Genomic DNA, 20,608 nt, shown 5'->3' with positions numbered 1-20,608 from the left:
CGATGCGCGAGCAAAATTTTGATACGCTGCTCTTCTTGCTTGGACGGCATTTTGACAACTGAAGAGTGAATTCCGAAATCAAAATAGGAGCAACATTCTACACACACACACCTTCAAAATGAGGGGTGTTCAGGATTTTTAAATGCAAAATTGAAAGAAATACGTCAAGTTGATATTGACCAAATTTTGACCGTATCACCCTTTATTTTCAGATTTTTAGGTGTATGCATATATTTCAGCTTTTCTACCACTGTAGCGTAGCAGCAACCAAATTTAAATAAAATGCTTCATTTGCAAAATAAAAGAATTTTAAGATTACATTCGTATGTCTCCTCGTGGAAGATTTGAAAACCATCATCACTTTCATAGTTCTTCTATTCTCCACGAGTGCCAACTTTGATTTGCCAATAACTTTCCATCTGTATAATTTTAACCAAAAGTTTTAAAAATCGCCAAATGGTTCAGAGCCTTAGTACTTCCACGCGCTGCCTAAAGACCAAAGACCGATTCAATAATTCCAAGACTTTCCACAATTGCCATGTCTCTGCTGCACCGCCATGATGAGATAATTGAATTTGCCACTGCATCAGCTCACGCATTGGTTTTTGCAATGATGCTGTTCCACAACCTTCACCAACCCCCCCACCCACAGAAGATCAAACTCCCCCACCAGTTTGCTTCGAAACCAAAACAACCGAAAGAAAGTGCAACAGATGCTAAACCGCAAACGCATCCACACCGAGCGATCATGGTGGGAATCAATCCATCCGTGTGCCTCCACTGCAATTGCAAACACCATGCACATGCATCGGTTGCAGGTCTCTCTCTACCTCTCGCTCGGTCTCTGGGCAAGTGTAAGCTTTAATAAAATATAATCGCGTGCCGTGCAACGGTTCTTCTCATTCCTCGCTCGGCAGGTCGGTGATAGGCAGCTGGAAAACAAGCTAATACCAGGGACTTGGCAGTTCATTGTCAACGGTCGAACGATTGCGTCGTTGGTACATACAGTTACTAGTGGACGGTGCGATTTTAATCTCAATAGTTCATAGACTGAAATCGGGAACGAGCATCATGGTGACGGGACGGGTTCTGTGGACCGGTGTGATTCTGTTGAGCGGCCTTGCGTGGGTGAACTGTGAGATGCGAAAATCATGGAAAGTGAAAAGCAGCAGCTCTGACGCGATTCAGTCGGTCATGGCGCCTCCGGAACCGGATGAACTTGGGCGGGTTTTGGCAAAGATGCCAAGATTCGAGCCGCAGCCTGAGTTGGATGCCGAGCCCGAGCCGGAGCCGGAGGTGCAGGAGGCCAAAGTGGATGAGATAAGTGTTCAACCGAAGGAGGAGCGTGCGGAACCGAAAGTGGATGCGGTTCCTGAAGAGCCACCAGCGAAGACTCAGGTGAAGAACAGGCTTCGGAGCACGTACATAGCCAACAGGACTCCTTCAGTGTACTACAATTCTATTCGAGAAAGTGTTAAAGCGGCACCGTTCATAGAAGATCACGAACCGGAGATTCAGGTCGATGATTTTTCGGCTGATGAGATTGATGACGATGATTACGATCTAGGAGGACTGGAAGATAATCACGACCAGAGGGTGGAAGAGAACAAGTATGAGGAAGATTATAAAATGATCGAAAGCATTCTGGAAGAGGTCAAGATCTCAGCCGGTGAGCAGCAGCCTGTAGAAAAGGTTGAAGAAAAAGATCAAGAGGAGCCATTCAAGTCGGAGGATTTCAAAAAGTATGATTTTGGACCCGTTCTCAATATGACCATCGACGAGCCAAACAATATTGTGAACGTAAAATTGAACGAAAAAGTCCTGAAGGACATTTTCACAGGTAGGATGTCATTGGATTAAAATTCTTAATATTGACTGTAATTTCATCTTAATCGCAGGTCGTCAAGGCGGCGGTGGTAATAAGAAGATGTGGAAATACGCCATGCCATTGTTCATCCTCCCGTTCCTGATTCAGTCGGCGATTATTCCTTTCATGCTGACGACGGTGAAGTTGTTCCTGTTGAAGTCTTTCATGGCCGGAAAGTTGGCCATTTTGCTCCTTCTGTTGGGTGCATTCAAGAACTTCACGCACAAGAAGGACAAAGATGTGTACGTGAAGGATCTGCCGGAAAGGAGGTACGAACCGCACAATGAGTGGCCCTATCCCTACCAATCGGAAGGGAGGCCTGGCTGGAACAATTGATGATCTGGAACGGGCCAGACGGCGGCGGTGGTGGTGATGGGACACGAGGGGACAACTCATCCGTTGAGATGATGAATAATTGATCCAAATGATATAATTTGATAAGTAATTTATTGAAATATTAATGCTTAGGTTAGGTTTAGATTGTTATTTTAGAGGATGAAATCACATTTTTGTATTGTACACTTCAAAACACCACTTTGTGCATTTAAGTATTGCGCTGAATACAGTTTCATGAGAATAGATATCACCGTGTATGACTAATTTGGATGACACTCCTAAGCGCCTAGTTATTGAAATATTTCCGTTAGTTCCTCGAGTTCTAGAATATTTTTAAAAGACTTTGGGCATTTGAATGTCAGGCCTCAACATTTTTTAACTTGTTGTTACTTGTAAGGGCATCTGGTGGAGAAATAATTCTAAGCAGAATTTCAAACAATTCTGAGGTGAATTTCATGGGAATTCTCAGGAGAACTGAATATATTTTTTTAAATAACGATAAATCTTAAAAAAAAAAAATCATTAAAGTTTCAGTAAATTACAGTCAAGGTTATTCTGCGTGGCGAATGAGGAGTCACTTACGATTAACCCGATGAACTCTCACCTTATAGGATGCTGCACGCTGACGTCACGAATGAACGCGATGAACCCGCATTCATCAGTTTGACATCCAGTGGTGGTTTGTTTACCTTTGCTTGTTAGTCGATTCAAGTGGATTAGAGGTTTTAAATAAATAGAATTAAAAGATATGATATCCGACTATGTTCGTTTAAAAAATATTCCGGTCCAAAAAATCTAAAAAACATTTAATATTTTTTAATTTTTTTTTCTAAATCCATGTAAACAAACCACTGCCAGATGTCAAAAAAAGTGAGGCTAACCCGATGGTGCAGCTCCCTATTTTCACTGTCGTATTTCGGTGACAAAAGTCGTACTGAAGTGACGATTTTAAGTGACAACCCAAGTAACATTGCAAGTTTTACCGAGGTTTTAAAGAACTCTTCAAGCCTAAACCATGGTCTCCAAGAGCGTTATAAAACCAGAGTTGTTGCTTGCGAAGAGTCGTAACCTCCGCTGCAGTCGACTGGATGGAAAACGTTGGAGTTATATAAGCGATGGTTGCGGTTTTCGGTAATTTATTACTTCTAAATTTGTTTCAATCAACTTTGTTATTGTTTCCAGCCAATAATTTCTTCGGCTTCCTCAATATGGGTATTTTTGGAGTCGGAGTGACGTGTAGGCACCGGAAACCCATGTCTGATGCCATTTTTAATAACATGTAATATATACATACTTGAAAATTTTATCAAATCCCGCTCAATATGGGTATTTTTGGAATTGGGGTGACGTGTAGGGTCCGGAAATAGATGTCTGACGTCATTTTGAATCCAATATGGTGACTTTCGGTAGAAAAAAACTTGGAAACACAGTCAAATACACCACAATATGAGTATTTTTTTAATCGGGGTGACATGTTGGGTCCAGAAATCCATGTCTGATGCTATTTTGAAATGCAATATAGTGGCTTCCGGTTACAGAAAAACAGAAAAATACAGGCGGGTTTTCCGGCCATACACGTCACTCCAATTCCAAAAATACCCATATTGGACAGAATTTCCAAGTTTTTCGCTAACGGAAAGCCACCATATTGAATTCAAAATGTCGTCAGCCATGCATTTCCGGTCTCTACACATCTCCACGATTTCAAAAATACCCATATTGAGGGGTATTTCATAGTATTTTTCAATTTTTTTTCTAACTTGAAGCCACCATCTTGAATTTAAAAAAGGCATTAGTTTCCGGTCCCTACACGTCACCAAGATTTCTTAAATACTCATAAGATGGTGTATTTGACATAATATCCCAGTTTTTATTTAAGCGGAAGCCGTCATCATGGATATCAAAATGGTCGTCACCCCGATTCCAAAAATACCCCTAGGTACGGGGTATTTGACAGAATTTTCAATTTTTTCTCTAACCGCAATCTTGAATTTTAAAATGGCCTCAGGCATCGATTTCGTGTAAAGACCACGTCACTCCGACTCTAAAAATACCAGTATTGTGAGCAGAGTTACATTTTTCTCGTGTGTGCAAAAATGTGCTGCCGATCAATCCGTCTCCCGTCGCAACGAAAACAACATGTGACGAGCGAGAAAGAGACACGCGAGAATAAGATACGAGTGAGAAACAAATGCGACAACCAAAAATCCTGGCGTGCGCGAGGCTCGCGCTGATCTCATGTGCCTCATCTCATGTGCTACGATTAATGCCAGAACTGCAGAGCTCGAAGTTTTGGAAGGTGTAGGTAAGCGAAATACACGCTGTTGAAACTTGGTTGCTTGGACCGACATTTCATTTGCGTTTGCACAAACCATTCCTATTTTATACCCTGGACAGACTATGGCTTATATCATGTAATATAGGCTGTCTTGCAATGAGCACTCATACATAGGATTTCCAGTGAAAACTAGATGTATGAGTGCTCATTGCAAGACAGCCTATATTACATGATATAAGCTATAGTCTGTCCAGGGTATTAGAGGAAAAGTAGCATATATTTGCAGTGCTTAAATGCTTGAAATCCTCTAATAGCAAAAGCCATTAATTTTCCGGTCAATAAGAATATTCTTTGTTTATTTTTTTCCGGTTCAACACTTAACTGCACTTGCATGACTAACATCTTTTGACACTTTATTTTCAAATTATAAAATGGACAAAAATTCTACAAAAAGTGTATCGGTATTGTTTAGTATGGGGATTTGACCGTTGCAAGACGTTCACACATTTTCAACGTAATTTAACCATTCATCGGCAACACAACTGGTATACATTGTTAGATGGGATTCAAAATACGAATAGATTATATCGGAATGCTACGAATGCAGCAATGTTATGATAATTCAATGGGTGAAAGAATTTTTTGCAGAATATTTTTTTTCTTGGCGTATTACCTTTACGCGTTCATTTGTACTTTGTTACCATTACTTTAAAAATGTTCAGATTTTTTTTAATGTGCCTCATGTGATCGAGCAATCAGATAAATTCTATAACAGAAGTGGTGACCCACTGGGTGATGGCGCGGTCTATGCTAAATAGCTGCAGCAAAATAGTGACATGAGCGGGCATCGTTGGCTTTAACTCAGATGAGCGTGTAGACCAGTGCAGTGATATATTTACCATTCCAATTATTAATATCACCAAGTCTACCTACCTTCTGTTCTGTTCCTTCAAATCGCTTTCTGGTTGGCACGGTACGATCAAGGTGGCTTCTGCTGACCTTTGCTCTGAGGGTTTCGATGGCATCGTTTTTGCGTCGATGTCCGTAATCGCTTTGAAGAAATAACCTTTTCGGTTAGATAATGGGCGACCTTGCCTTTGTATACCATAACAATGTCAGAAGGAAGCGCCTGAGTATCAGCACCAATTCCACAAAGTGACCACCATCTCGCTACAACAAACCAGAAAGTGGTACAGCCATTGCTACAACCTGCAACAGAGCAACCAATCAAATCACCATGTTGCCACCATGTTACCAGAGTGTATGGTTTAAATTTGGAAAATACCTTGTTGAAAGTTGATCTATCCATTTGAAAAATTATGATATTCAAAAACTTAACCACATTCTTAAGTCATCCTTTTATTTAGCAACTCGCTAATTCAGATCAGAAGAACATCAGCAAATGTTGATCTTTTAAAACTTCCTGGCTGTCTAGGGAGCATATATGAAAGAATATCCTGTTACTTATGCAACGTTTCCTGAACATCTACAAAATTTCCTTAGGTTTTAGAAAATTTACTCAAATTTCAAAGTACTTTGAAATTAAACGATGGTCCAAAATCTTCATCTTCAGGAAGCTCATTAAGATTTTTAAGATCTCTGACAAACTGCTATGAAGTTCCCTAAACTGAAACGAAGATCCCTGAAGTATTCTATTTTTACGAAATTCCCTAAACTTTTTCAAAATGCCCTGGACTTCTATGAAGTTATACGCAGTTCCTCGAATTATTACGCAGTCTACAAAACTTCATTAAAGCTTGCTTAACGTCTACGTTTCTCGTTGATTTTGCTCAAGGTTTGACGCACGAAATTTCATGAATTTGTGCGGAATTCTCTGAACTATTTCAAGTCCAAGTTATAAAAAAGGTCCCTGAATAATATAGAGGTTCCCTTCCATTAAACAATAAACTTCTACGAAGATACCTAAACTTGTATAAAGTTCCCACTTCTACGAATTTTTCTGAACTTTTCCATGATCTCAGAACTTCAAATAATTTCACTAAATTTAGCTCGTGATACTTCTGACATATGTTGGTCTTAAGGCATAAAACAAAATATAATAATAATAATACCAAAGAAACATTCAAAATAAGGACAGTGTTCTAGTGAAAACAGTTAACGGAACATTAGTGTCAAATGAAGCATAAGTGTTACTAATCACATTAGCGACAGTATGAATAGCCTCATTCAGCCCATACTGTCAATTACGAGCTGCAAGGTGTATCAAGTGTCGTTGTCTTATAACTTTTTCAGGTACGTAGAAGAAGAGTTATTGAAGCAGTTCGATGAAACTCTACGAAGTTCAATGAAGTTCAGTAAGCTTCTACAAAGTTAGCTGAACTTTAAAGAAAAATCTGCACTTCAAGAAATTTTCCTGAACTTTTAAAAAGTTCCCTGAAGTACCACGAAGTTTCTTGAAGAACTACAAAATTCCTTGCAACTCGGATAGCAGTTCGTACCCTGGTGTAGTGGCTGTAGGTGCATTGTCAGACAGCACCAGCAAATCAACAGAGGAAGTGGTAGAGGTGCTGCATGAAGAGGTGGTGATAATGGACGTGCCCTCAGGAGGCCGATAAAGCGTGCAAAAATGAACATCAGCATCCTCGACAGAAAGGGTTTGTGGATCTGTCGAGATTCGATGCGTTGCAAACAAAAAAAAATAATATAGGAAATCGATTTAGATCTCCATTGTAATATTTGTTTAGTCCTTCGGCTCCACAGAGTTTTCAAAGATATTGAACCTACTAAATAAACATTTTGGAAAACATGGTTTTCGATTCATATACTGACCGTTGAGTGTGACAAATATGTTGGATTCATGCCAAAATTTACAATCCAGTTTTCTTATTTCTCATCATATTTTCAGCTTGACTACTACTTGCGACGAACATACCATGCTTTTTGTCTAAATATATTTGAACAGTTCTCAAATTTAAGCAGATGTTTGAATTAATTAGTAATGTCGGCTACAGCTTGAAAGGCTAAAAATACTGATGGATGAAGTCATAAATACGAATCAATTTCAACAACGAAGTTTTTTTTTAAAGGGCCCTCCGAACTATTGGTTCTCTGCCAGCTGCAAAATACCTATCAATTTGATCCACCAAGATCAATCGGATCCAAATCCGGCTGACTAATATCCCAAAATTTGAGCTAATTTGGTGGCGAACTGATTCTGCACTGGCTCCTTGAAGTTTATATGGGAATTACTATAAGAAAAGTTTATTTTTTTGTCCTCATCGTTCTAGCCCTGCACCATAATGGTTTACTGAAAAGTTGTCCATCAGAGCCCCCTCCCCTCTTACGTGAAAATTTCCCAGCTACAACATTGTTGAATGTCAAGAAAATTTGTTCTTAATTAATTTCCAAGTTGATAACGTGCTGGTAGGATTAATCGGCTTCTTTCAGGGCAACACTGCATCCTGCCCTTATGACATAATAGCCTCAATTTTTTGTCTGCTGAATAATAAATGAACCATGTCAGAAGAACATTATCTTCCTAATCAATCAATAACCAATAATCCTAACGTTCAATTTTTCAATTCCCACATAAACTTCAAAGGGCCAAGTGCAGTATGAGTTCGCATCCTAATGAGAACAAATTTTGTGAGAATGATCAGGTGCTGATTTGAAATCGTTTGAACTTGGTGGAGCTAAATCAATATTTTGAACCATGAAAATTCCATGCGCATGGATCGGTAACAAATAACCCCGCCGGTAATTGGTTCGTAATCGTTTCACTCATCTTCCGCTTGAAATACTTCTATAAAACCACAATCTCTCAACCCTCAAAAACTGAATACCAGCTGATTGAAATCAATCAGTTGTACCAGCAACACGAGAATGTGACAGGACTACAACAGTTCTCTGCTGTTTTTTTATCACCAACCAGCCACTTTTAGCATACACGCAGGACGAAGGTACGCTGCCGATCTCCCTGAAGCTCGCCGGGCTTAGCTCATGAGACGCAGCATATGTGACACGAATGAGGCACGTAGAAACAAAAAAGAAACGCGAAATAATACGTCTCGAAATGTACCAGGTACCTACGATCTTATAGAAAGCGTGTCTCTATCACGCGGGATGGATGCACGTGTACATTACCTCTGTGTGAGGTATTTGAGAGAATTTACAAGTTTTTCTCTAACCGGAAGCCGCCATATTGAATGGCTTCAGACATCGATTTCTGGTCCCTACACGTCACCCCAATTCTAAAAATACCTATATTGAGGGTAATTTTGCAGTATTTCCTTTAACTGGAAGCTGGCATATTGAATTCAAAATGGTGTGAGACATGGGTTTTCAGTCCTTACACTTCACCAAGATTTCAAAAATACCCATATTGAGAGGTATTTTACATAATTTTCAAGTTTTTCTCCAACCGGAAGCCGCCATATTGAATTTCACCATAGCCGCTGACGATTTCCGGCCCTTACACGTCACCCCAACTCCAAAAATACCAATATTGTGCGATATTTGACAAAATTGTCAAGTTTTTCTCCAACCGGAAGCCGCCATATTGAATTTCAAAAAGGTGTCAGACATCGATGTCCGGCCCCTGCACGTTACAAAGTTTTTGTCTAACCGGAAGCTTACATATTGAATTCAAAATGGTGTCAGACATGGGCTTCCAGTCCTTACACTTGATTAAGATTCCAAAAATACCCATACTAAGAGGTATTTGAGTTAATTTTGAAGTTTTTCTCCAACCGGAAGCCATCATCTTGAAATTCAAAATTGCCGCAGACATCGATTTCCGTCCCTTACACGTCACCCCGACTCCAAAAATACCAATACTGTGCGATATTTGACAAAATTTCAAAGTTTTTCTCCAACCGGAAGCCGCCATATTGAATTTAAAAAAGGCGTCAGACATCGACACGTCATGAATACTCCAAAAATACTCATATTGAGAGGTATTTGACAGAATTCCCAAGTTTTTCTCTTTCCGGAAGCCACCATCTTAAATTTAAAAATGGCCTCAGACATCAATGTCCGGTCCCTCCAAAAATACCAATATTGTGGGGTGTTTGACAGAATTTTCAAGTTTTTTTTCCCGACCAAAAGCCGCCATCTTGAATGTCAAAATGCCGTCAGACATCGATATCCGGTACGACACGTCACCAAGATTTCAAACATAACAAAATTGTGGGCAATTTGGCAGTACTTCCCAAATGTTTTTTACGTCTGTTTTGATTTACGAATCGCCGGTGTGGTTCTTAAATGGAGGAATACACTGGAACCTCCCTAATAAAAATTGTATGGTTAATTTGCTTAACGACGTGTTCTGGGTATCATCCAAACCATTTGTGGAATAGTTCAATGATTTGGGTTATCGTTCGTTTATGGTTATTTTTTATTAGGGCTGGAACTTAATTAAAAAAAAACACGATTGGAAAAAAAATCTTCGTCCGCAATCGAAAACAACAAACAGCTAAAACTGAAAGGGCCTAGCAAAGGTCGAACATTTTCAATCCATTTTAATGATGTTTTTATGCATCATTTCAAACATGTGAACGCGAATTATTTTTAAGAAAAAAATAAATATTTTGATCTACATTGTATGACATGAAATACGACTCGAAACGCATGTTCATAGTAAAAAATAATAACCTGCGATTAAACTGATAAATTAACCTACAAAAACTACGTAGGCCGTTTCCGAAAAACAAAGCAAACTGACATCTCGGCGAATGAACACCGAGTCACTTTGCAACTCACCTAAGAATGAACCTACCACGTCACCCGAGTCGACTGTCGGAATTGACCAATTGACGAGTGCACGGATGGATTTGAGTTCACTCACTCGACAAAAAGTGACACAACAGCGGGGCCCTGTTTACTAAAAATGAACACATATGTGTTCATTTTTAGTAAACAGGGCCCCGCTGTTGTGTCACTTTTTGTCAAGTGAGTGAACTCAAATCCATTCGTGCACTCGTCTATGCACGGAATGAACTGCATGAACAAATTTGACGTTTGAGCGGTGCCGTGTTTATTGAAATGAACTTTTTCTTTTCTCGGAAAAATTTCGTTTTTGCTTCGTCTGTCATGTCAGCTGTCGCGTCGAAAATTGTTTACGTGATTTAAAATTGATTTTAATTTGTTTTACAAGTTCCCTCGCGTACGATTTTATTTGGTGGTGTTTGCGCAGCTCCTGTTCCGTGTTTTACTCAAATTGGTAAGTACATTAAAATCTTATTTAATGCAAAAATACATGTAGCAATGTGTATCTGAATCATTTCAGCCGTCTTCGCTCTTGTTGCAGAGCGGTCGAACACTGTGACCTTCCGGCGTGGTGATTCTTTCCTGTTTCGTTCCTTGGACGTTGCTAAATCGATCCGGATCCGCTTCAACCAGTAAAAACAACGAATCTGATTCCGCTCTAGGCATTCCTGTCTGCGTCGGTGTGAATTTGTCCTAGTTCCTTCAGACCATCCAGCTCGACTCAAATCGTTGCCGTTTTTGCATTCAAGAATTTCAAATGTGGTGAGTTATAATCAATGTTCAATAATGATAACAAAGTTATAAGTGTTTTTGTTTTTCGCCATGATTCGGACTAATGACCTTAGACCGACAGGTACACGTCTGTCCGCTTACGCTCGGAATCTTCCAAAAGATAATCCGAATGTACTGAAGCGCTATATAGAGAAAATAAAATAGAATTCATTCAATTACCCGTACCTGCTGGATTTCAGAAATACTCTGCTACTACTAAATGTGACCACTGGTCATGTGGTAGAGTATTTATTAAATTATCGATCACCGTATACAAGGAATCCAATGAAAAACCACCGGAGCCTGGAGGGATACAGGAAATACGAAGCTGGATTTGTAAGTTCCGTGAATGGACAGATTATAGATAAGAAACACATAGTAGCAGCGAGGGTGAGTATAATGGATAGTAGGAAAAAGCAAGATAACAGCAGCAATTAATGAAAGCTATTTTTATACGAAGTTGAGGTTAGGGAAAGAGAGGCTCTCATTATTACTTAATGTTGAAAAGTTATGTATGAATTCAGCTATGTATAGATGAAACTTACTGGGATAAAATGAAAACGCATACAAATAGTTTTACATGGACATGAATGATAAATAAAAGAACCCTTCTATGTCTTACTGATGACTTGCTTTCCTAATTCTTGGAATGACGTTGAAATGTAAAAAAAATATATTACTATGCTTTGTTTTTAGGTCATACATTCTATGAAAATAACAGACACCATGCTTAAACCATGGGCAATTATTGACCAGTTGGGAAACATTTTATATGCTCACTGTGATTGTGTTGCTGGGTTCAGCGAGACGTGCTCCCATATCAGTGCAGTTCTATATTATTTGGCAAATCTTCATGCGGAGTCTGTCGATCGGAGGGTAAGAAGTAGTTTTAAGTTTTGTTTACAATGTATCTTATCAAATGATTTCATATTTAGGTGACTGTAACAGATGTACCAGCATACTGGAAGCAACCACCAAAACGGATCCGGGAGGATTTATATAAAAGAGTTGAGGATGTTGTTTACGGCAACAAAACGAAAAGGTGGTACGATTCACCCTCTGTTCGTTCTCAAGAAGATGTTGAAGAGTTACTGATGGATCTGCAGTCTGATGGTTCAAACCTGATAGTTCTTCATTCTGTATGTGACGGGACAAACTTCTGTTGCACTCAGTGTGTGTCACATTGGGTTCCCGATGAAATAATCATCAACAAGAATATCCTCCTGCAAAACAATTTTGATATAGGATATGAAACAAAATCTTTGCAGGAACTTCGGGATATAGCGAATACTAAGGTATTTCATATAACCACAGAAAATGTTAACTGCGTCGAAAGGCTAACACGTTCTCAGTACAAAGCAAATTTATGGCACTGGGTGCGAATCGGTCGTATTACGGCCTCGATCCTGAAGACTGTGGTTTGTGCTTCAAATGAGGTTCCTCCACCAAAACTAAGCACGCTCAAATCAATCTGCCATCCATACTTGCACCAATTTGATACGCCAGCGACATCATACGGACGAAGAAACGAACCTGCAGCGCGACAGAAGCTTACAAGGCTGTGGAATAGCGATCATGAGAATGGAAACATTATGGTTTGCGGAGTGTTTCTTAGCACCGGCATAGTATGGAATGCATAGATTTATATTTATGTCAATAAACCCCGTTTTTTAATTAACATCGGTTATAACTTTCCAAAATGAGATAGCGAAGTATTTACTTCGGTAAAAACATGCGTAATCAAAAGCGCTGAAAAAGTCTAAAATTGAACTATTGACTTATTAAAATTAACCAGAATACAAGCGAGTTTTACAATAATATCGAATTTTGATTATTTTCAAATCTTCTCAAAGCATTTACAGTAATAGATCGTTTTAGATAAGTGAGTTTAGATTTAAGTACACCAATTAGCCGCTCGATGTGCACCCTCAAGCATGTTATTTGTTTATCCTTTTCAATACTTAGTGGATTCAATTGAGATCCTTTCCTCCAGAATGTAGGTATGTTTAAAATGGCACCTTTTGATGCTACCAAGTCTCGTATATAGAACCCCTTATCTGCTAGAACTACGTCTTCTGATTCAAGGTTGTTTAAAAATCCACTATCATTCGCTATAAAGCGATCAGAGCATCGTCCTCCATAGGCTTGTGATATAAACGCTACGCTGCCGTTACTGTTCATAGCTATTAGAAATTTTGTCGTCTGATGCGATTTATAAGCACTATGATGAGCTATTGCTGCTCTGGTTTCAAGGGGTGTTTCCGAGTACACCTCAAAACAATCGATGACAAAAATTCTTCGCCTTCCAAAATACTGTTGAAATATTAGAGGATTGTGTCTGATAGCGATGTCTTTTGGAAGAATAGACAGGGCCCATTTCAAATTCTCAAAGAGAATAAAAGCTGTTCGGTGAAAGAATTTGGATGCTGTATTCGTGCAGACAGAATATTCGTCAGCTAGTTCACAAAAAGGTGTGTTACGGCGTAGCTCCCGGAGTGTCATGACAAATACTTCATCTTTTGTCAAATGACAGGCAGGATCAAATAGAACAGGTTCCATAAAGTTGTATAATCTTTTGAGCGTAGTGAGCATGTTAATTCCTGTATATCGTCTACACATGTCATTATTCGCAATCCAAGCCATGCCACGACGGCCTTTAATCAACTGGTGTTGAAGACGATCTACAATTTTGTTAAGCCGTGAGATCTCCATTTCTTGTTCGCAGTCACACGTTGCATTGTTCGATAGCGCTGAAATTATAAAAAAGGGTGGATTTAAACACATTTTCATATTAATTATTACAAATAATCACATTTAAATGTATTTGACTCAATCATTCTCACTTGGCTGGCTATCGAATACTTCACTTAAATTATTAGTGTTGGAGTAATGGCTTGTGTTACTATCGTTCAAAGTAACATGACTGTTTTCTGAGTTTTCGTTTTGATTATGGTTGGTTGAGTCATCAATTTGTGCAGATAGATCCAAGGATGTACTCAAATTTAAGTTAATACCAGATACTAGAATTGGCATATTGACAGAGGGAATCCAGTCAACATTTCGTACATCGGTTAATTTGGCTGGTTTTCCTAAAATAAATCAATAAATTTCAGATTTCAAACCAATAAAATCATGTATTGAGTGTTCCTACCAAAAACAAAATGCTTGTTGCAGATAACTTTATTTTTAGTACTATACAGTTGTCTAAATCCTAAGGCTTCAATCCATTTTTGCGATCGTTGGATGGATAGTGTTGGCATAGAGTCAAGGGCCGTTGCAAAGCGATAGAAAACAGCATCATTTGTTTTCAGATTAGCTCCTCATCCAGGAACAACCGAGGGGGACGACTCTATCTACGATGCAGAAAAGATTGTCTTTTGCTGTGGCTAGTTGCGCGCACGCTAAGTAGATAGAAAGAAGATTGATGACGATTCTGAGGATTTCCTGCAACAAGATGATGCACGATACAAGTAGATGCGAGAAATGAAATAAGATTTTTCGAAGATTGATTCGCTAGTGTGAAATTTGTATTTCACATGTGTTTAGATGTGTCGCCCCCCTCGGGAACAACACACTTTTTGGTCATGTTAGTGTTGATTATATTTGATTAAGGGAATTGAAATGACAAAACTTAAGCGAATCTGGAAACAACGATGATGCATTCACACTGAGATGGCTTAAATAATTTGGGTCGCACGCTGGCTGCACAGTGGCAGTTGTAGCACAAATCCATATCGACGAGTTGTAACAACAGCCAAGAGAACGATTTGTCGTCGAAATCATAGATAATACAGGTTTTAGAATCTTCAACGGCTTCAAAACGGGAAGGCTGCATCAACAGTGGAGACGGGTGAAACGATTTGGGTACACATTCCAAATTGTATGCATCACATAAAACTTCAATGTATTTACCATAGATCAACGCCGACGCAGACAGTAATTCCTAGAGCGGAATCAGATTCGTTGTTTTCACTGGTTGAAGCGGATCCGGATCGATTTAGCAACGTCCAAGGAACGAAACAGGAAAGAATCACCACGCCGGAAGGTCACAGTGTTCGACCGCTCTGCAACAAGAGCAAAGACGGCTGAAATGATTCATATACACATTGCTACATGTATTTTTGCATTAAATAAGATTTTAATGTACTTACCAATTTGAGTAAAACACGGAACAGGAGCTGCGCAAACACCACCAAATTAAATCGTACGCGAGGGAACTTGTAAAACAAATTAAAATCAATTTTAAATCTCGTAAACAATTTTCGACGCGACAGCTGACATGACAGACGAAGCAAAAACGAAATTTTTCCGAGAAAAGAAAAAGTTCATTTCAATCAACACGGCACCGCTCAAACGTCAAATTTGTTCATGCAGTTCATTCCGTGGATTGGGAAGAGTCATGTGACTGCGAGGTGACAATTGTCGTCTCACCTCATTCGCCACGCAGAATAACCCTGATACTAGTCTGTCGTAGTTTCATTTCTAAATTGGGTTGTTTAACTTCGAAAAATATACCGATTTTTATACATCATCTAATAGAGCTTCGTTTTCGGAGCACAACGATATTTTTATAGATGCGGTAGACATTCATCTTGATTTTTAAATCAAGATTTAGATTTTATGGTGATTTTTGCTAATGTAATCGTACTTATTTAAAATAGTTCCAGTGTACCAAAATTGATGAAATTTTGGATTTCGGATCGATTATTAATGCAGATAACGAACATGTATTTACCTCAATACCCCTAAACAACCCAATAGACTAAGTTTATAAAAAGTTTTATTTCATGAACCCTTGGTATACTTGCTATTTATGCAGCTTAGCTTCTAGAGGAGTAGGTATCCACTATGACGATTATACGGGTTTGTTTGTTCTGATCTACTTGTATTTGTTTTGTCAACAAAACATTGTATTTGCCTAGGCATTTGCACATTGATTTGGTAAATATCGCTTTAGAAAAGGGCAGTTTGCTTAATCTACTAAACAGCATGAGCAAATATCTTGATTTTCCGCTTAAGGTTTGTACTCGAAAAAAATGCAACATTTTTATCCGAGTGTAACTTTTTTATCCGTGGGAAAATCTAAGTATAACTAGTTTGGAGTGAATTGTTTACATATGCAAAATTTCATAACAATCGGTTCAGTGGTTGTCATCGAAACAAGAAGAAAATCGCCGGAGAATTTTGTCTCGCCGTCATGGAAAATCCGACTGCGACCATGAGATGGATCGGAAGACAACTGGGAATCACCCATACAACTGTGTCTCGGGTGGTAAAATAGTTTAAGGAGTCCCAGACGACCGAGCGGTGGGCTGGCAGTGGAAGAAAACCGAAGGCAGCTGACCCTGTGAAGGCCCGGAAGGTGTTGGATTATTTCAAGCGTAATCCGAACCTTTCGATTCGCGACGCGGCTTTGAAGGCAAAGTGTTCCACCTGGTTCGTTCAGCAAACAATGAAACGAACTGGGCTTCGTGTATTCAAGGTCCGAAAGGCACCGAACCGGCGTGATCAACAAAACACGGCGGCCTAATCCCGCGCAAGGAAGCTGTATCGAGAGTGGTTAACGAAACCGATGTGTGTGGCTATGGATGACGAAACCTACATCAAGGCAGACGCAAAGCATATACCGGGGCTGGAGTTCTATGTTGCCAAATCACGGTTTGATGTTCCGGAAGACATAAGAAAGAAGAAAGTGGACAAATTCGCCAAAAAATACTTGCTCTGGCAGGCCATATGCCAATGCGGTAAACTGAGTAAGCCGTACATCACAATGGGTACAATCAACAGCGAAATTTACCGCACATAGTGCCTCCAGAAGCGTCTGTTGCCCTTCCTGCGGTCCCACGGAGGCGAGACATTATTTTGGCCGGTCCTGGCATCATGCCATTACGCGCGATCGACGTTGGATTGGTACAGAGACAATAACTTTGTTTTTGTACCAAAAACCGCCAACCCCCCAAATTCACCAGAGATTCGTCCGGTGGAAAGGTTTTGGACCATAATGAAGGCCAAAGTTCGAAAATCGTCCAAGGCGTTTAAAAACGAGCTGGAGTTGAAGAAAGAATGGATGAAAGTGACCAAAAAGGTCGGCTCCACCATTGCACAAAATGTAATGAGGGGTCTTAAGGGAAAGGTGCGGGCTTTCAGCGATGGAAAGGAAATTGAATAAAGTAATTATGCCGAAACATAATCCATATGTATTAGTTCATTCCCTGAAAGTTTCAAGAAAATCCAACTTAAAATAAATTTTTGGCGAACACTTTTGTCTGGTGCATTTTTTTTTTTCGAGTACAGGCCTTAGTTCAGTTGGTTAAGATTACTCATTACACATTGTTTAGTAAACAATGAACCGACTCCTGCACTTGGCACAAATATTTCATCAATTTTAGTTCGTTTAGTTTCACGAAACGAGATAGTACTAACAAGCAATTATTGGAACAGTGGAATCCATACCAAACGATATACTTCATTTGACAACCCTGGATCAGTATTATTAGTAAGTATGTTGCTAATCTTTAAAATTGGTCTGCGGGATTTTCCATCATTAAAAAAATTCGTAAATCATTCAAATTTGATTTACCCAAACTATTAACTGTATTGCCTTTACTGGCATCGGTACTCGTCGACCCATTCCGAGCAGGTGTCACAAACTACCCGGCAGCACCAGTTGAAGCGACAGCGGCACTTTTTGTGTTCCACCTTTGTCTGCTTTCGAACTTTCAGTTCACATCTGCGGCATAAATTCCGGCACGACTTTCTTTCTTCCGGTCCCACCATCATACCTCTGGCCATCGAACACCGACGGTTTCCCATCCCTGGCCATCCTGGAATCGCGTCTTTTCGGCAGAAATCAGGCGATACTGCAATAAGAACACTTTCTTTAAAACAATCAACCGTTCTTCTCCGTTCAAGCCGCCTCACTTACGATGAATGTACGCCAGCTGATCTTCTCGAATCTTCTCCGTGTTCAACTTGCCGGTATTGTCCACAAACAACCTGACGCTACCGGCATACATCCGCTTGACACCCGCAGCAATCGCTGCAAACGTTTTCATCGTACTCCAACAAGTTCTCATAGCGCACGACCCGGACACACCATGGCAGCGACAATTTCCCCGTACAGCGTTCCGCACCGCCACCCACCCAGCACGCCGATTGTGAGCATTGCCATATCCTTTGGCATCCAGTCGATCGAATCCCTCCACCAATAAGGTTTCACGGTCACACTGATCACAGCCACAAGCATCCAACGTCGAACCTCGGGAGCAATTTCTCGCGTACACATAAATCATGGAAGCCGTGCTGAGCGCTCTCACGAATGCCGTTTCGCGATCCAATGTGGCCGTTGGGATTCGCTTGGTCAGAAACTGCATCGTGGGGCAATTCCATGGTTCCCAGCGGAACTGGCTGCGGCAACTGCTCAGTGCCAGTTCGATGCTATTCGATAAAAGCTCCGGTCCGAGTTGGTAGATCTACAGATGTAAAAGCAACGTTTCGCCTACCGTTAGACTTCCCCGTTAACAAACAACTAGTCAAGTTAAGCGGTACTTACACTGATGTCACTTGCTCTAGCAGTGCAAAGCAACGACAACAGAATGAGCGACGTGCTACCGGTAGCTGACATGTGGACGCAATGAGATTCAAATTTTGACTGAATTCTAAACTCGGATGAAATACCCACCAAGCTACCGGGAGAATCAAACAGATAAAAGGTATCTGCTAGTTGCATCCCTTTCCGTTCTTTGTGTTTCGTTTGTCATCAAGCGTGTAGCTGGACGCGTGGGTATCCCAATGGATGGGCTTAATTTTATTTTAGCACGTTGCTACCGAGTTGGGGTTGGCTTTGGGACTGTCCCCCTTTTTTTTTATAAATGTGAGCAAATGAATGCACCGATTGGATTAATTTCTTTTGTTCGTAATTACTCTACTAAGACGGAACAATTTCCAAAGTTGATTATGGATCAATTTAATTAAAGCGATAAACGTTTGGTCAAAGATAAAACTTAGGAGAAATTATGTAGTGCTACCTCAGCTTGAGCGGCTTTTTTCGACTATCGAGCAGAAAGCGTCAAATATATATAATGATGATACCGACTTTCTCAGTTTCAAATTAATCATTTTGAGACTGGGAAAGTCGTTAAGATCAGTATTGAGCCACTCCCAGAGGATACTATTATTCTCAAATCTATCTATGATTTCGCCATGAACTAATTTATCAAACGTCTAATACGATGCTTTTATTCAGAAGCTACACTGCAAAGTATTAAAAACACATACAGGGTGTCGACTCAATGATGAAAACGAAATTCCCTGATATTCCTTGATTTTCCAAAAAATCCAGGTACAGGGCCTACCCGTTTTTGGCAACACGATCTCATCATTTTACTCTTATATGTACTAGTGCTTTCTGCACATTTTTTCATGAAATACCATTTGGAACTCTAACCTATAATCAAGATAGCAAAGACTTATTTCAGCTAAAACAATGTGTTCGTGCAAGCGACGTTTACCGCCTTTACCCTAAGCATAAAATAATAACTCTACCTGTACATAGTTGTCACCACTTGTCCATGTATAATTGTCTTATTATTTGTCAGTCGTATGTAAAAACAATTGAATAAACGTGTATAGTTCTCATACCTCCGCCATGGCAGGACGGTCAAATAATAGTTCTCGTTTAAATTAATTATCACACAACGTAAAAATCGGGTCCTGTCCGTGCGCGATCACAATGTTTTTCTAAATTATGAAATAATTAGATGCCATGATCAAATTTTGAATTGGTAGGATACAAGAAGAGGTTGCTAAGAATGTGTTTTACATATTAAACCTGTTTATTTCACTTCATGAGAGTCACAATCAGCGATTTTTCACAAACTCACTCACTCACTCACTCACTCACTCATTCAGCGATCAGCAAATCGCTGATTGTGACTCATAGAAAGCAAAATTTACAGGTTTTATGTTTCCAACGCATACTTTGTAACCTCTTCTTGTAAGTTACAAGAAAAACATGCCATCATACCATCTTTTGGTTTTATTATTCCGAAAAACATTATTTTAGCTGAAATGAGTCTTTGCAACCTTGCCTATAATGAGTACACTTATTAGTCTTACAAGGGTTTTTTACACGGTTGGATCCGCTGAGTCGCAATTTACACTGTACGTTTGTAATGATTTCTCAATAACGATACAAATCGACTTGATTCGAACCACTTTATCTGTTTCAAGCCATAGGTAATCAAATGGCATATAAATATTCGAAATTTATGGTGTAAATACAGAAATTTTAGAAATATGTCTAAAGGGCCATAGCATGCTATAAATTGAAATGACCTCCAAATATTTATTACCTGAGTTTAGTTCAGCACAATTTCAAATTGAATAAATCGTTGGATACTTTTAATAGAATGCAAAAAAGACAGAGATCGTGAGTTGCCAAAACCGTAAGGCTCACATATGAAACGCTTGTCTTTAATCCCATTATATGTTTTACTTTGAGCACATTTTGAGACCCAGCTCCACAAGAAAATGATTCCGAATAATACGCTTAATCAAACGCTAACAGCGCCTTCACCTCATTTTCCGAGCTAATCAGGTTTACAATGAAGGCCTCACACACTTGCCTA

At 39.6% G+C, this 20,608-nt stretch overlaps 2 protein-coding genes and 1 pseudogene across 2 annotated transcripts; 2 read left to right on the top strand and 1 right to left on the bottom strand.

Annotated features, from left to right (window-relative positions):
* The first annotated feature begins 836 nt into the window (after positions 1 to 836).
* Positions 837 to 2,235, top strand: Osi22 (Osiris 22). The gene is made up of 2 exons (XM_065219415.1): positions 837 to 1,840; positions 1,899 to 2,235. The coding sequence occupies exons 1-2, from the start codon at positions 1,072 to 1,074 to the stop codon at positions 2,201 to 2,203; spliced, it is 1,074 nt and encodes a 357-aa protein (XP_065075487.1). The 5' UTR covers positions 837 to 1,071; the 3' UTR covers positions 2,204 to 2,235.
* A 2,064-nt stretch (positions 2,236 to 4,299) lies between these two features.
* LOC135699205 (uncharacterized) lies at positions 4,300 to 12,320 on the top strand (annotated as a pseudogene).
* Positions 12,321 to 12,788: 468 nt separating this feature from the next.
* Positions 12,789 to 18,603, bottom strand: wntD (wnt inhibitor of Dorsal). Its single transcript, XM_065219409.1, has 3 exons — positions 18,532 to 18,603; positions 17,905 to 18,451; positions 12,789 to 13,729 (listed from the first exon to the last, which is right to left on the bottom strand). Exons 1-3 carry the CDS (start codon positions 18,601 to 18,603, stop codon positions 12,789 to 12,791), a joined length of 1,560 nt encoding a protein of 519 aa, XP_065075481.1.
* Positions 18,604 to 20,608: the final 2,005 nt, after the last annotated feature.

This window comes from Ochlerotatus camptorhynchus, unplaced genomic scaffold (assembly GCF_037179485.1).
Source record: "Ochlerotatus camptorhynchus isolate MF236.1 unplaced genomic scaffold, CSIRO-AGI_Acam_v1.1 ptg000104l, whole genome shotgun sequence".
Taxonomy (NCBI): domain Eukaryota; kingdom Metazoa; phylum Arthropoda; class Insecta; order Diptera; family Culicidae; genus Ochlerotatus; species Ochlerotatus camptorhynchus.
Note: the sequence above shows the minus strand (reverse complement) of the source record. Positions and strands in the feature narration are given on the sequence as shown.

Coding starts and splice junctions, on each gene's coding strand:
- Osi22 (XM_065219415.1), top strand. CDS start 1,072: ATGGTGACGGGACGGGTTCTGTGGACCGGTGTGATTCTGTTGAGCGGC. Junction 1,841..1,898: donor CCTGAAGGACATTTTCACAG/GTAGGATGTCAT, acceptor TCTTAATCGCAG/GTCGTCAAGGCGGCGGTGGT.
- wntD (XM_065219409.1), bottom strand. CDS start 18,603: ATGTCAGCTACCGGTAGCACGTCGCTCATTCTGTTGTCGTTGCTTTGC. Junction 18,452..18,531: donor CTAGAGCAAGTGACATCAGT/GTAAGTACCGCT, acceptor TTACATCTGTAG/ATCTACCAACTCGGACCGGA. Junction 13,730..17,904: donor TCAGCTGGCGTACATTCATC/GTAAGTGAGGCG, acceptor TTATAATTTCAG/CGCTATCGAACAATGCAACG.